Source organism: Myotis yumanensis, unplaced genomic scaffold (genome assembly GCF_028538775.1).
Source record: "Myotis yumanensis isolate MYYU_CA2020_CCGP unplaced genomic scaffold, mMyoYum1.0.hap1 SCAF_16, whole genome shotgun sequence".
Lineage (NCBI taxonomy): Eukaryota > Metazoa > Chordata > Mammalia > Chiroptera > Vespertilionidae > Myotis > Myotis yumanensis.
Window position 1 is genome coordinate 10,503,552 of NW_027223767.1, and position 12,192 is coordinate 10,515,743.

The following is a 12,192-nucleotide window of genomic DNA, read 5'->3' on the forward strand; positions in this document are numbered from 1 at the left end:
AGTGCTTTGAACTCTGCAAGGCATGGAAATATCTGGAGATCTTGTTAAAAGGCAGATTCTGATTCTGTAACCCGGGGTGAGTCTGGGATTCTGAATTTCTAACCAGCTTCCTGGTGACGCTGAGTCAACAGGTTCGAGGACCACACTTGCAGTAGGAGGCTCCGTGCCGCCAGTCCTCAGCGTGTGGCCCCTGGCCAGGCAGCAGCAGCACTGCCTAGGAACACTCTGGAAGTGCAGGTTCTCAGGCCCCGCGGGGCCTGATGAATAAAAAACTCTGGGGTCGAGGCCTATAACCTGTCTTAACAAGCCCTCCAGGTAATTTGGTGCATGTGAAAATGTGGAGCCATTGCCCTAGGTCACAGTGCCTGCCCTCACCTGGTTGCCTGTAATTAGCTACCTACGTGTAGCAATACTGGATGTGCAACTCATTCTTTCCACTGGGTTGTCTGAAGTTTCTACTAGGAATTTCAACATTCCTCTAATTCTTTCCAGACACCCTTCAGGTTTGGTGATGACACCAAGTTGCCGGGGCTTGAGCGTGATGCATAATTAAGAAAGGCCACCTTTATTGGCTCTCCCTGACGTCCTCTAATTGGGTCACAATTCCAGGCACGGGGCTGAACTAAGAGAGGTTCCCAACATCAGCACTCAGAAACAGAAACAGCTCCTCAAACTTTTCTTTTAGAGTGAAATATCCCCTGGGCTCATTCACCCTGCTTGCCCGCTCTACACCCCTAATCTGGTCCCGGATTCCCCAGGACCTAGGTTAATCTGGGACCTTGTGAATCTGGCTGTCTGTCTGAATGGAGATAACAGTGGGGAGCCCTTCAGGTTCAGCTGCCCCCCAGACTCCAGACTCAGAGTCCACCTCTGGCCTTCCCAGCCCCCCGCAGTCATGAGCTCTGATGCGGAAATGGCCGTTTTTGGAGAAGCCGCCCCCTATCTGCGGAAACCAGAGAAGGAGAGAATTGAAGCGCAGAACCGCCCATTTGATTCTAAGAAATCCTGCTTTGCAGTGGATGATAAGGAATTATACGTGAAAGGTATGATTCAGAGCAGAGAAGATGACAAAGTCACGGTCAAGACCTTCGATGACCGGGTGAGTGCTGGTGTCAGATGTCCTTGATAATCAAGGCATTCTCATTTTCCTTGGGGAGGAATACTGGAAATCGCATGTGGGTCCTTAGGAATCTGGCGTTTATCAATCCTGCAGGGAAGCAGCAGGGGGAGTTGCCGCTGCACACACCTTTGTTCCTGCTTCTTTCCTTCTCTGAGGTCTTGGGCTTTGAGAGCTTTTGTGATGTTTGCTTTGGAGAAAGGGGAAGGTGAGGGTGGAAGAGCTTGGACTGTTTAAGAAAGAGATTGGTGCTGATTGCTACTGGGTAGGCTGAGCAAATATAGCTCTTTAGGTTCCAGAGTAACTCACAGAGGAAGCTTCGGAGGCAATGCCTAGTTTAATGTAGAGAATTATAGTGCACCATTCAGTTCAATACTTACTGGGCGCCCACCACCTCTAGGTTACAGCGTCTCTTCCCAAATGTAATCAAATCTCAGCACCTGCCTCCCCAACGTTTATCACCTAGTGTAGAAGTCAAGATGGACATGGCAGGTGTCAGTCTCAGGCCACAAACTCGGACATACGAGACAGATCTTGTTTTTCTTTAAATTATTGAACTTAATCTCTGACTTCAATCTCTTTTCACTGGGAAATTATAATTTAAAAAATAAATGCTCTTCAATCATTGTTGGTGCCCCCCCTCCCAGGCTTGTGCCACATTTTCACAACCTTACCCAGAACCATACTGGGGCCTCACTGCCTCCCTGAAGGACCTGAAAAGAAACAAGTCCAGAGCCTGCACCTTGGGGTTCACAGACATTCCATCTCCCCTTGTGCTCCCTTGGGTGTCTCTCTCATCGAGGGCAGAGGGTAGGGGAGTGGAATTGTCTTCTTTCTTCAAGAGAATTGATCTATGTCAACAAATCCCCTTTCTTTTCTCTTTTCAGTAAAAACTTCAACTTTCTTCTAGCGACTTAGGCTTTTGGAAAGCAAAAGCCAAAAAGCCTTATAGGCTTTTTTCTGCCCTATTTTTTTATCTCTTCCTTGTACTGGAGTGCAGAACCAGTGGTGTGCTTGACTGGGGGGCAAAGTTGGGAAAAACACAGAAAGGAGAAAATTAAGTAATAGCCTCAAAATACTGTTCAGTCGTGGACTACGATGCAAGTCCAAAGGTTTTAACTACTGGAGCAGAGGTGCAAACATTGTGAGAGCCTAACCCTGGTGACTCCGTTGGTTGGAGCATCGTCTCAGGCACCGAAATGATTGTGGGTTCAATCCCTTGTCAGGGTGTGCACGGCAGACAACTGATCGATGTTTCTCACATCAGTGTATCTCTCTCCCTTCCTCTCTTTCTAAAAATCAATAAGCATATCTTGGGTGAGGATTTTAAAAAATTACAAAAGCCTTGAAAAGGCAGGGGAGAGAGGAAACACGTTATGGAGAGATGGTACTTGAGCTGAACTCTGAGATTTTCTAGACCTCATTTCAATAGACATTCCAGACAAAGAGCCCACGTGAGTGGAGGTACTGAGGTGGAGATGCGCAGAATACATTGGAGTCATTCTTTCCAGCCTTCCGACCTTTGTCTCACCCCAGCGCTCACAGCAAATGGGGTAAACAGAGGCTACTGCCCTGGCCCTGGCTGTCCTAAGTCCTACCTGGGCCCTGAGGGCCAAAGGACTCTACAGCTCTGCACACCTGTCACCTGCTCCTGACACATGGAATGGCATGCTGACTGGGGGCAGCAGACCAGAATTGATTATGCATTTTGACCAGAATTAGGTTAATCAAGGATAGTTATTTGTGGATCATCTCTGAGCCTGGAAATGCACTGCAGTCTCTCACTGCTTCCTCCATACCAGCTGATTGGGGTACGAGTCATCCGCTCCACTCTCATCATTGTTCTTCCTCTCAATATCCAGACTCTCACTCTGAACAGTGACCAGGTCTTCCCTATGAACCCTCCCAAATTTGACAAGATCGAGGACATGGCCATGATGACCCATCTGCACGAGCCTGCTGTCCTGTACAACCTCAAAGAGCGCTATGCAGCCTGGATGATCTATGTGAGCGCCCTTCTAATCTGTTTATTGTTTATCTCTCTGAGTAAAAACATGACCTGCATGTTGCATTTTCTGCTTTTCTCAGACCTACTCGGGCCTCTTCTGTGTTACTGTCAACCCTTACAAGTGGCTGCCGGTGTATAACCCCGAGGTGGTGGCTGCCTACCGAGGCAAAAAGCGTCAGGAGGCCCCGCCCCACATCTTCTCCATCTCTGACAACGCCTATCAGTTCATGCTGACTGGTGAGTACTTTCTTCAATCCATATTCTAAAAACTAGTTTATAGTTAATTATTTGAGCCCTTCACAGGCCTCAGTCATCTGAATGGTTCAATGATCAAAGTGACCTTAGGAGACAGATGATTTCATGATGGAAAGCCAGGATGCAGTGTCTTCCACAAACACAGGCTTATTTGGGGGAATGTGGAACACCGGAGGAGCCCTGCTCCCACCTCCAAAGAACCCCCAACATGGGCACACATGAAAGAGAGACTATGTTGGTAGCCACTTAGGAATGCAAAGGGCACAGCAATGTCCCTTCACCTGTCTTCCTCCCAATTCCAGGCTCCTCCTTCTGTTCACTAAACTTCCAGAATGGCACAAGAAACAGAGACGTGATAATACCATCACACCGTCATGCCTAATATCACTTCTGTCTGTCCAACGTTTACCTGCCTTGCCGTGGTACAGATACAAGTAGAAGCAAGCATCTGGGGTCTGATGACACTTAAGAGTCATCTACTAAAATGCTGTCCAAACGCCAGTCATTCCCATGTCACATTCTCAATCGTAGTCATTTCTGCATGCTTAATAGTCTTCTTCAAATTGCCTAAAGCTAGGAAGGATTAGTATCACTACTTGTAATAGCTTCCTAGGGGTTGCTGTAATAAAGTACCATGGACTGGGACTAACAACAGAAATACCTTGCTCTGGGGGCTGGAAGCCTGAGATCAAGGTGTGGGCAGAGCTGGTTCCTTCTGACTCTCCTGGAGCTTCGGGTGGCTTGCTGGCAATAGCCAGCGCTCCTTGGCCTGTAGAAGTGCTACCCTGATCTCTGCCTTCCTGTTCACGTGGCGTTCTCCCTGTGTGCATCTGTCTCCAAATTTCCTCTTTTTATAGTAAGGACACCTGTCATATTGGATTGAGTATCCACCTACTCTCTGTATGACCTCACCTTAACTAATTGCATCTACAGTGACCCGATTTCCAAATCAGCTCAGATCCCGAGGTACTGGGGGTTAGGACTTCACCATATGAGTTGGGGAGGAGGGAGAGACACAGTTCCAACCCTAACACTATTGTAAATGGAAAACCATCACTTTCCACAAGGAGAAGGTAAAGGTAAAAGAAAAATGCGATCTCAACCCATCAGTGTCCACACATTCTAATCTAATTCAAAGATGTGGCTTCTCACAGCTCTGAGTCTGAGACTTCCTTTGTTAAAAAGGGAGATGAGGCCCTGGCTGGTTTGGCTCACTGGATAGAGCGTCGGCCTGGGGACTGAAGGGTCCCAGGTTCGATTCCGGTCAGGGGCATGTGCCTTGGTTGCGGGCACATCCCCAGTGGGGGGTGTGCAGGAGGCGGCTGATTGATGCTTCTCTCTCATCGGTGTTTCTGGCTCTCTGTCCCTCTCCCTTCCTCTCTGTAAAAAATCAATAAAATATATATTTAAAAAAAAAAGGGAGATGAGGAAGTACCACTGAAGAATTAAGATCTATGAACACAAGCCTCACAGGTCTTAATTGAACTGTGGGATTCACCGTTCACTTCCCATGCTGCCCGTATGACATGTTTGGGAAATCTGCACAAATTATCTCAAAGAAGTTTACACATGTCCAGATCATCACACTTCTAGTTCGTGGCAAAGCCAGACTCTAACCACCCCCAATGTTGCCCAACTTCTATAGTCTCTGTTTTTATTGTTTATGCATTTTGTTTTGCTTCCCTATGTCTTTCTAGATCGAGACAACCAGTCTATTCTCATCACGTGAGTAACCTGGGTTTGCACCATGATCACTGGGAGCCAGCGCCACCCTCTCCACTCCTTCACGTCACTTACTTTTAAATCAACAGCGGAGAATCTGGTGCGGGGAAGACGGTGAACACCAAGCGTGTCATCCAGTACTTTGCAACAATTGCAGTTACTGGGGACAAGAAGAAGGAACAGCAGCCAGGCAAAATGCAGGTGAGCAGCTTCCTCCACCCCAGGCTCGCTGGGTGGGCGCCACGTGTATGCAGAGCTCTGTGCTCAGCAGAGATGCACAGCACAAGGTCTAGCCCCAGCGGTGGTTATGGGGTCCCCCTAGTGGACTCAGGCTCTTGCACCAGCTCCATCAGTAACAGCCCAGTGACCTCGAGCAGCTGCACATCCTCCACTGGAGAAGGAATGGTGTGGGCCAGTGGTTCTCAAACTGGAGCACACGTCAATCACCAAGAGGGCTTGTTAATACCAAGGCTGAGCCCAGGCCCAGAATTCCTGATAGAAATTTCTATCTCACATTCACAATCCTGATATTTTGCATTTCTAACATATTCCCACTGTTTGTACTATTGGTCCGGGGGATCACACTTTGAGAACCACTGAGATGGACAGTAGTTTCCAAACCTCTCTGGAGCCAGAACAATAAGTAATCATAGAGGGGGTGAGGGTAAACACTCTATTTTTATAAGTGGACTTCTGAGGAATCAGTCTCATGAAATATTTTTTGGTACGTAAGGGCCGCGGGTTCGAGTCCCAGTAAGGGGCATGTACCTGGGTTGCAGGTTCCATCCTGCCTTGGTGCGGTAGACAACCAATCTCTCTCTCCTCTCCTCTCCTTTCCTCTTCTCTCCTCTCCTCTCCTCTTCTCTCTTCTTCTCTTCTCTCCTTTCCTCTCCTCTCCTCTCCTTTCCTCTTCTCTCTTCTTCTCTCCTCTCCTCTCCTCTCCTCTCCTCTCCTCTCCTCTCCTCTCCTCTCCTTCCCTTTCTCTTCTATATAAAGCAATGTAAAAAATGTCCTTGAATGAAGCTTTTAAAAAATTATTTTTAAGTTTTTTGAGAAGCACTGTTTCTATTATGTGATCTCTTAGGTCATTTCATGGGTTCTATTTATCCTTCTGAACCCAAGTGTCTATATTGGATGGGTCATGACGCTTGCAGTAACAGAGGCATATATTCTAAAAAAAAAATCTATGATTTATAATGAGATGTTATCAGAGAAGAGAGGCAGCCAGGGAAATCAGGATGGAACTTGGACTCTGCTGTGGCAGAAGCCACTTGCTGTACAAATAAAAACCCCTCCAGGGTGGGATCTGGAAGCCTCCTCGGGTGGGGTGGGGCTGTGGGTACACTTTGAACTGGCCACCACGTGGGCTGGTCAACATCTCTCCCTGGACCCTGCCCAGAGCATCCACATGTTTGAGTTACCAAGAGGCTACTTCAGAAGACGTCTAACGTCCTCTCTTTTCTTCTTCCTGTTTATTACCAGGGGACCCTGGAGGATCAGATCATCCAGGCCAACCCCCTGCTGGAGGCCTTTGGAAATGCCAAGACCGTGAGGAATGACAACTCCTCGAGATTTGTAAGACTCAGTCCAGTTTTCAACCCTCCCCCAAACCAGGCCCCTTCTTCCAGTGCCGGCTATGAAAATTGCCACATAAACCAGAACGTAGCTGGCCTTATTCTACCCCATGTGATTATGGTCAATCTACCCAACCAGGATATTCTCATACATTTTGAAGACAGTGTTGGCTTGTTCCTGGCAGAGGGACGATTTAACTGTTCTTTCCTAACTAGTCAGCATCACCTCAGAGCATCCTGAAGCCACGTGATTCAAATTCCACAAGAGGAGAGCGATTCCTTTATGCTCAAGTTGGTGTCTCCCAGTGGAAACATTTTAAAGCACGGAAGTCCATTTAGCAATATCCATGGACTTGTTAGCCACAGAAACCTTAGTGTGAATGAAGTTAGCAGATTAGAACTCCTCCGAGTCAGGAGGTATTGGGAGTAGGGAAAACCTGCTGAAGGCAAAAGAGCTCAAAAATTGGGAAGAAGTTGATATTGAAGATATTGAAGGATATGTTCATCCATCAACATTTCACGTAGGATTAGCTCCCCCAAGGATGCATTTACTTCCACATTGGCAAAAAAAATAAACAAGCCGAAACCGGTTTGGCTCAGTGGATAGAGCATCGGCCTGCGGACTGAAAGGTCCCAGGTTCGATTCCTGGCAAGGGCATGTACCTGGGTTGCGGGCACATCCCCAGTAGGAGATGTGCAGGAGGCAGCTGATCGATGTTTCTCTCTCATCGATGTTTCTAACTCTCTATCTCTCTCCCTTCCTCTCTGTAAAAAATCAATAAAATATATTTTTTAAAAAATAATAAAAAAATAAACAAAATCACAACCAAAAACAAACAAAATCCAGCCCTCTAACTAATTTCACTGGCTAGTGGAGCAAGAACCCTAAGGGAAAGCCTTCATTTATGCCTGTATTTGCAAAAGTGCATCAAAACGTCACACACGTCGATAGCAGAATGATCTCTAGCTTGCATTTTATTGCTACCTCTCCAAGATAAACTCATATTTGATGGGAAGGTAGGTGCATGAATTAAAGACTGCGGCTCCAAGCCCTGGCCTCTTTTTCCTTTGCTTGGTCCTCTGTGCATTGCCCATTTGCACATCTATCTTCCCAGTGCACAACGAAACTCTTCCTTGTAAGGGACGTGTTGCACAGCAGAGATGTGTTACACATACCTGGACCCATTAGACATTGCACTAACCTGGCACCAGCTTCAAATGGAAGACGATGCTTTCAGGCACTCCCCATCCTCACTCCCATTTATGTTGTCCAAGGCCACTTCTCTTGGCCCTGACCCAGAAGTCGCAATCATTCCGGTTATTCTGTCCACCTCTAACCCTCCAAACAAACACGTGCAGGCAAATTTTCCATCATCTTCCATTCAGCAGGTAACAATACTGAAGACCCAACACTTAAAATTCAAACATACCTCTACTGACCCTTCACTAACTCCACTTAAGCTTTATTCAGAAAATATTGAGAATATTTTTTAGTACCAACTACATGCCAGATTGTGGGTAAACAGGGAAGGCAACATTTTCACCCTCAAATTTGCTCACAGTGTAGTAGAGAGGACTCTAGCAAATTAAGTAAGAAGGGAACACACACACACACACACACATACACACAATTTTACCTCTTCCTTCCCCCAAAATGGAGAATTCAGACTTTGAGTAGGTTTTTTTGGGAGCCAGAGAGCCTGGCTGGAGCCTGGGAGATAGGTTTGCCTATAGTAAGCAGTAAGGAAAACTGAGGCAAGAAATCTCAGAATTAACAGCCCAAAGCAAAAAATAAGTCAGACAGATGGTCCAATCAGACTGTCAAAAGTTTTATGAAGAGTTTGAAAATTTGACCAAGGAAGTAAAATTACTGTGGTGTTTGTCCACTTGCCATTGGACAGGGGAAGTTCATTCGGATTCATTTTGGAGCCACAGGAAAGCTGGCATCGGCAGACATTGAAACCTGTGAGTCTAAACACTCTATTTTGGTACCTTGGTATTTGGCCACAAAGGCATCTCTGGGGAACCTGAAATCACATTATTTTTGTTACTTAGATCTCTTAGAGAAATCCAGAGTGACGTTTCAGTTATCCAGTGAGAGGAGCTATCATATTTTTTACCAAATCATGTCAAACAAGAAGCCAGAACTAATTGGTAAGTTCTTAGACTACTGTTCTCATCCTCCAAATCAGTCACATTGAAAAAACAAACAAACAAAAATGCCATCATAAGTTGTGCCTGAGAGGCTAAATGGATCTTTGTCTTTCGCAGACCTGCTTCTGATCTCAACCAACCCCTTTGACTTCCCCTTCGTGAGCCAAGGAGAGGTCACCGTGGCCAGCATCGATGATAGCGAAGAACTGTTGGCAACTGATGTAAGCATTGTGCCACTTATTGCTTTAAGCTTGGATTATTGTGTTCATGAACTGAGAGGCACCTTAGAGATCTAATGAGAAAACTGAGATCCAGGGCTGCTGGGCGATTATACCCAAGAGCTCAGGGAATTAGCACTCTCCCCGCTGAGCTCCACTTCAGAATGGGAGTGCGGAGAGTTCTCCAAAGCAGCCTTCGTTCATTCGCTAGCATTTTAGAGTACATTTCTGCATGTGCCAGGTTTTTAAAGGTTTTGTTGGATGTTTTCAGGTTACAAATCCACCTAGTGGTTCTTTAAGAACAGTTAGAAAATGCAGAAAAGTATAAAGCAGGAAGAGACAACCCCAGTCTGTAGCAGCCGCTCCATCCCTCCTGCTGCCACCACCTCAAGTTCCTGTCAGGCCTCTAGGTCTCAGCAGGCCCCTCAGGTCTCTGCCTGCTGCTTGGGGGAGTATCTACAGGGTAAATAACTACAATAACAATGACAACCAATTGAGCACTTGCGTGAGCTAGGACCTGAGATGAGAGCCTGTGGCTGCATGGCCTCAGTTTAGCCTCAACACCCCTTCTGGGATAGGTACCACCACGGCCCCCACCTCACAAAGGTGGAAACAGAATCTTAGAAAAATACAAATTTGCTTGAAGGCGCGGAGTTTTTTAAATGACAGAGAAAGTGTCTGAACCCAGGTCTGCTCAACTACAGAATTTACATTTTTAACTAAAATACACCATCCCTGAGCAATCCATCTCCACCCTGCTGGCCGTGTCCGCACAGAAGCTACAAGAGCTGTGGAAAGGGGTTTGTCCGGCACCCTAGGAGCACTGCCCAGGGCCCAGCTTCTTGGCCTTCATTTTGTGAGGTTCCCAGGTGATGCTAATTGTTCTAAAGCAGGTAGATAATGCTCCTGATCAAATACACTTCAGTTAACCTCAGTCGAGCCATTGCACCATTTTAACCAGGTTTTGCCAGCCTTTACCGACTGAAGGTACAGAAAGGGCAGGTTAGTAACCGATGCAAGGCCTGCAGCCCCTGAGAAAGGCCTCCCACATGATTCTGAGGGTCTCAGGTTCTCCCCGGAAGTGGCCTGCTGTCAGGGGCTGCTGTTGCACGCCGCCCCCCCCCCACCCCCTCCCCCCGCCCGGGCTTCTCCTGAGCAATGGTTTTTGGCCAAGGAGAGGGGTCGTTCCCTCTGAGGGATGGCTTTCTCCAAGAGGCTCCCCGGCAGCAATGCCTTCACCTGGCTCCCTTCAGTTTAGCGAGTTCTTTCTCCTTTGGCCTCAGAGGCCCCTCTCCAGGACACACATGCATCTGCTGGGGTGGGATGTGGAATCACAGGGTGGGGGCGTCAGAATCTCTCCTCCTTCATCACCTCCTGGTGGGAACTCTCCCTCCACCCAAGGGGGCACCACAGCAAGAGATCCTCGCTCTGCAATACCGTCCTGCTGACACTGACCTCCTGGTCTGTCCCACCAGCTCCCCGGGCATGTCCAGAGACATTTCAACTCCACCAGTGGCATTGACTAGGCTCAGCCTGCAAACCTGGTTATGTAACCAATATGTATCCCCCCCAGAGAAGACTTTTCTAGTTTAAATTTTTGTAGTAGAAGATGGGCCAAGTGGTTATAAAACCGAGTCAGCAATTCCTATAAGCTTTGAAATGACCCAGTGCTATCTCCAGTCCCCGTCTTCTCGCATCCTGCCCATTACTCACCCTGCTTAGAACCTCTGTTCTTCACCTGGACATTTGGAAAAATCTGTACACCTGTGAGATTCTCTCAGGGGCATAAGGAGAGAACATGGATGGTGCCTAACTCCATGCCTAATACACAGAAGGTTCTGCAAAGTTAGTACTTTCTCATTTGAAAAATTAGGGTTTTCTCTTTAATGAGCTTCCCTTCCAGTTCTCAACTATTCTTGGTTCTGGACAGTGTTGGAATTCCTGGACTGCAATGTCAACCTCTCAAGCTGTTGGACACTATTTCTCAGGCACTAACCATTAGACTTCCTTCTCCCTGCTTCACACAATGGCTCCCAATGGCCTTATTCAGAAAATATCCTCCCCAAATCTATGTACAGTGGGAAAGGACTAAAGTCAGTCCCTGTTGAATGAAACAAAACTTGTTCACATTTCCTTCCCATAATCTCCACCCACCCACACAAACATGTTAAATGAAAGAAACAGTTTTAACCCCTAACTTACTATAGCCCACCTGTCATCCACGTATGTGGGCAAGGGCTGCCTCGCGTGCTGCACAGAGAGGCTGAGTGAGGTCTTTGCCAGAGAAAAGCTGCATTGGCATCCCTGAGTCCCACTGCGACCGCTGTCCTTTCTTCAATTCCCAGAATGCCATTGACATCCTGGGCTTCAGCTCCGAGGAGAAGGTTGGGATCTACAAGCTCACGGGCGCCGTGATGCACTACGGGAACATGAAGTTCAAGCAGAAGCAGCGGGAGGAGCAGGCGGAGCCCGACGGCACGGAAGGTAACCGCATCTGGGACGGGGGCTGGAATGGACTCTCGACCGGCGTGCCCATGTGAGACAAACGCTGAGTTCATCTCAGGGGCTGCTCTTGGGAAACTGTACAAACTGAATGTGAGGAGTCCAGAGCTCATTGTGCACATGCTGGGGGAGCTGATTCACTCCTCAAGGAGCCCTATGGCGGTGAATCCTGGACAAACAAAAAGCCTAATTCTCATGTGGATAATCACCATCCACGCTGCTCTCTCTCACCAGCAGTTTCCCTATTACCTTAAGGGGGGCATTGGCGAGAGGAGTTGGTACAGCAAACTTCCCCTTCTCTCTGTGCCTATCATTATTAATATCCAGAACACTTTCCTAATCACCGGACCTAAGACGAAGCCGTTAGTAAGGTGGCAGCTGGGTTTCACTCTCCCATCACTTTCTCCTCCACTCTGACATCTGTTGAACTTGAGCCTGAACCAAGGGCCGGTGTACAAATCTTCCTGCCCAGGACTCTCCTGTGGAGGATCTCACCACTCCCCTCAGCCTCATTAAAGGCCAGGAATATATATATGTCACTGATCATAAAGGTCCACCTGATTAGGTTAGATTTGTCCAAGACAATCTCTTTTTAGTAACTCAAAGTCAGCTGATTAGTAACCTCATCACAGAAATAATATC

At 47.4% G+C, this 12,192-nt stretch overlaps 1 protein-coding gene across 1 annotated transcript in view; it reads left to right on the forward strand.

Moving 5' to 3' along the window:
• The first annotated feature begins 887 nt into the window (after positions 1 to 887).
• The window catches only part of LOC138994643 (myosin-13), a 49,109-nt gene continuing 37,804 nt past the window's right edge, over positions 888 to 12,192 (forward strand). The window contains exons 1-10 of the mRNA XM_070394661.1: positions 888 to 1,099; positions 2,980 to 3,123; positions 3,206 to 3,362; positions 5,078 to 5,105; positions 5,192 to 5,303; positions 6,585 to 6,677; positions 8,578 to 8,641; positions 8,732 to 8,830; positions 8,948 to 9,051; positions 11,394 to 11,532. Coding sequence (XP_070250762.1) covers positions 896 to 1,099; positions 2,980 to 3,123; positions 3,206 to 3,362; positions 5,078 to 5,105; positions 5,192 to 5,303; positions 6,585 to 6,677; positions 8,578 to 8,641; positions 8,732 to 8,830; positions 8,948 to 9,051; positions 11,394 to 11,532 — 1,144 coding nt within the window. The 5' untranslated portion in view covers positions 888 to 895. The remainder of the gene's footprint in view (positions 1,100 to 2,979; positions 3,124 to 3,205; positions 3,363 to 5,077; positions 5,106 to 5,191; positions 5,304 to 6,584; positions 6,678 to 8,577; positions 8,642 to 8,731; positions 8,831 to 8,947; positions 9,052 to 11,393; positions 11,533 to 12,192) is intronic.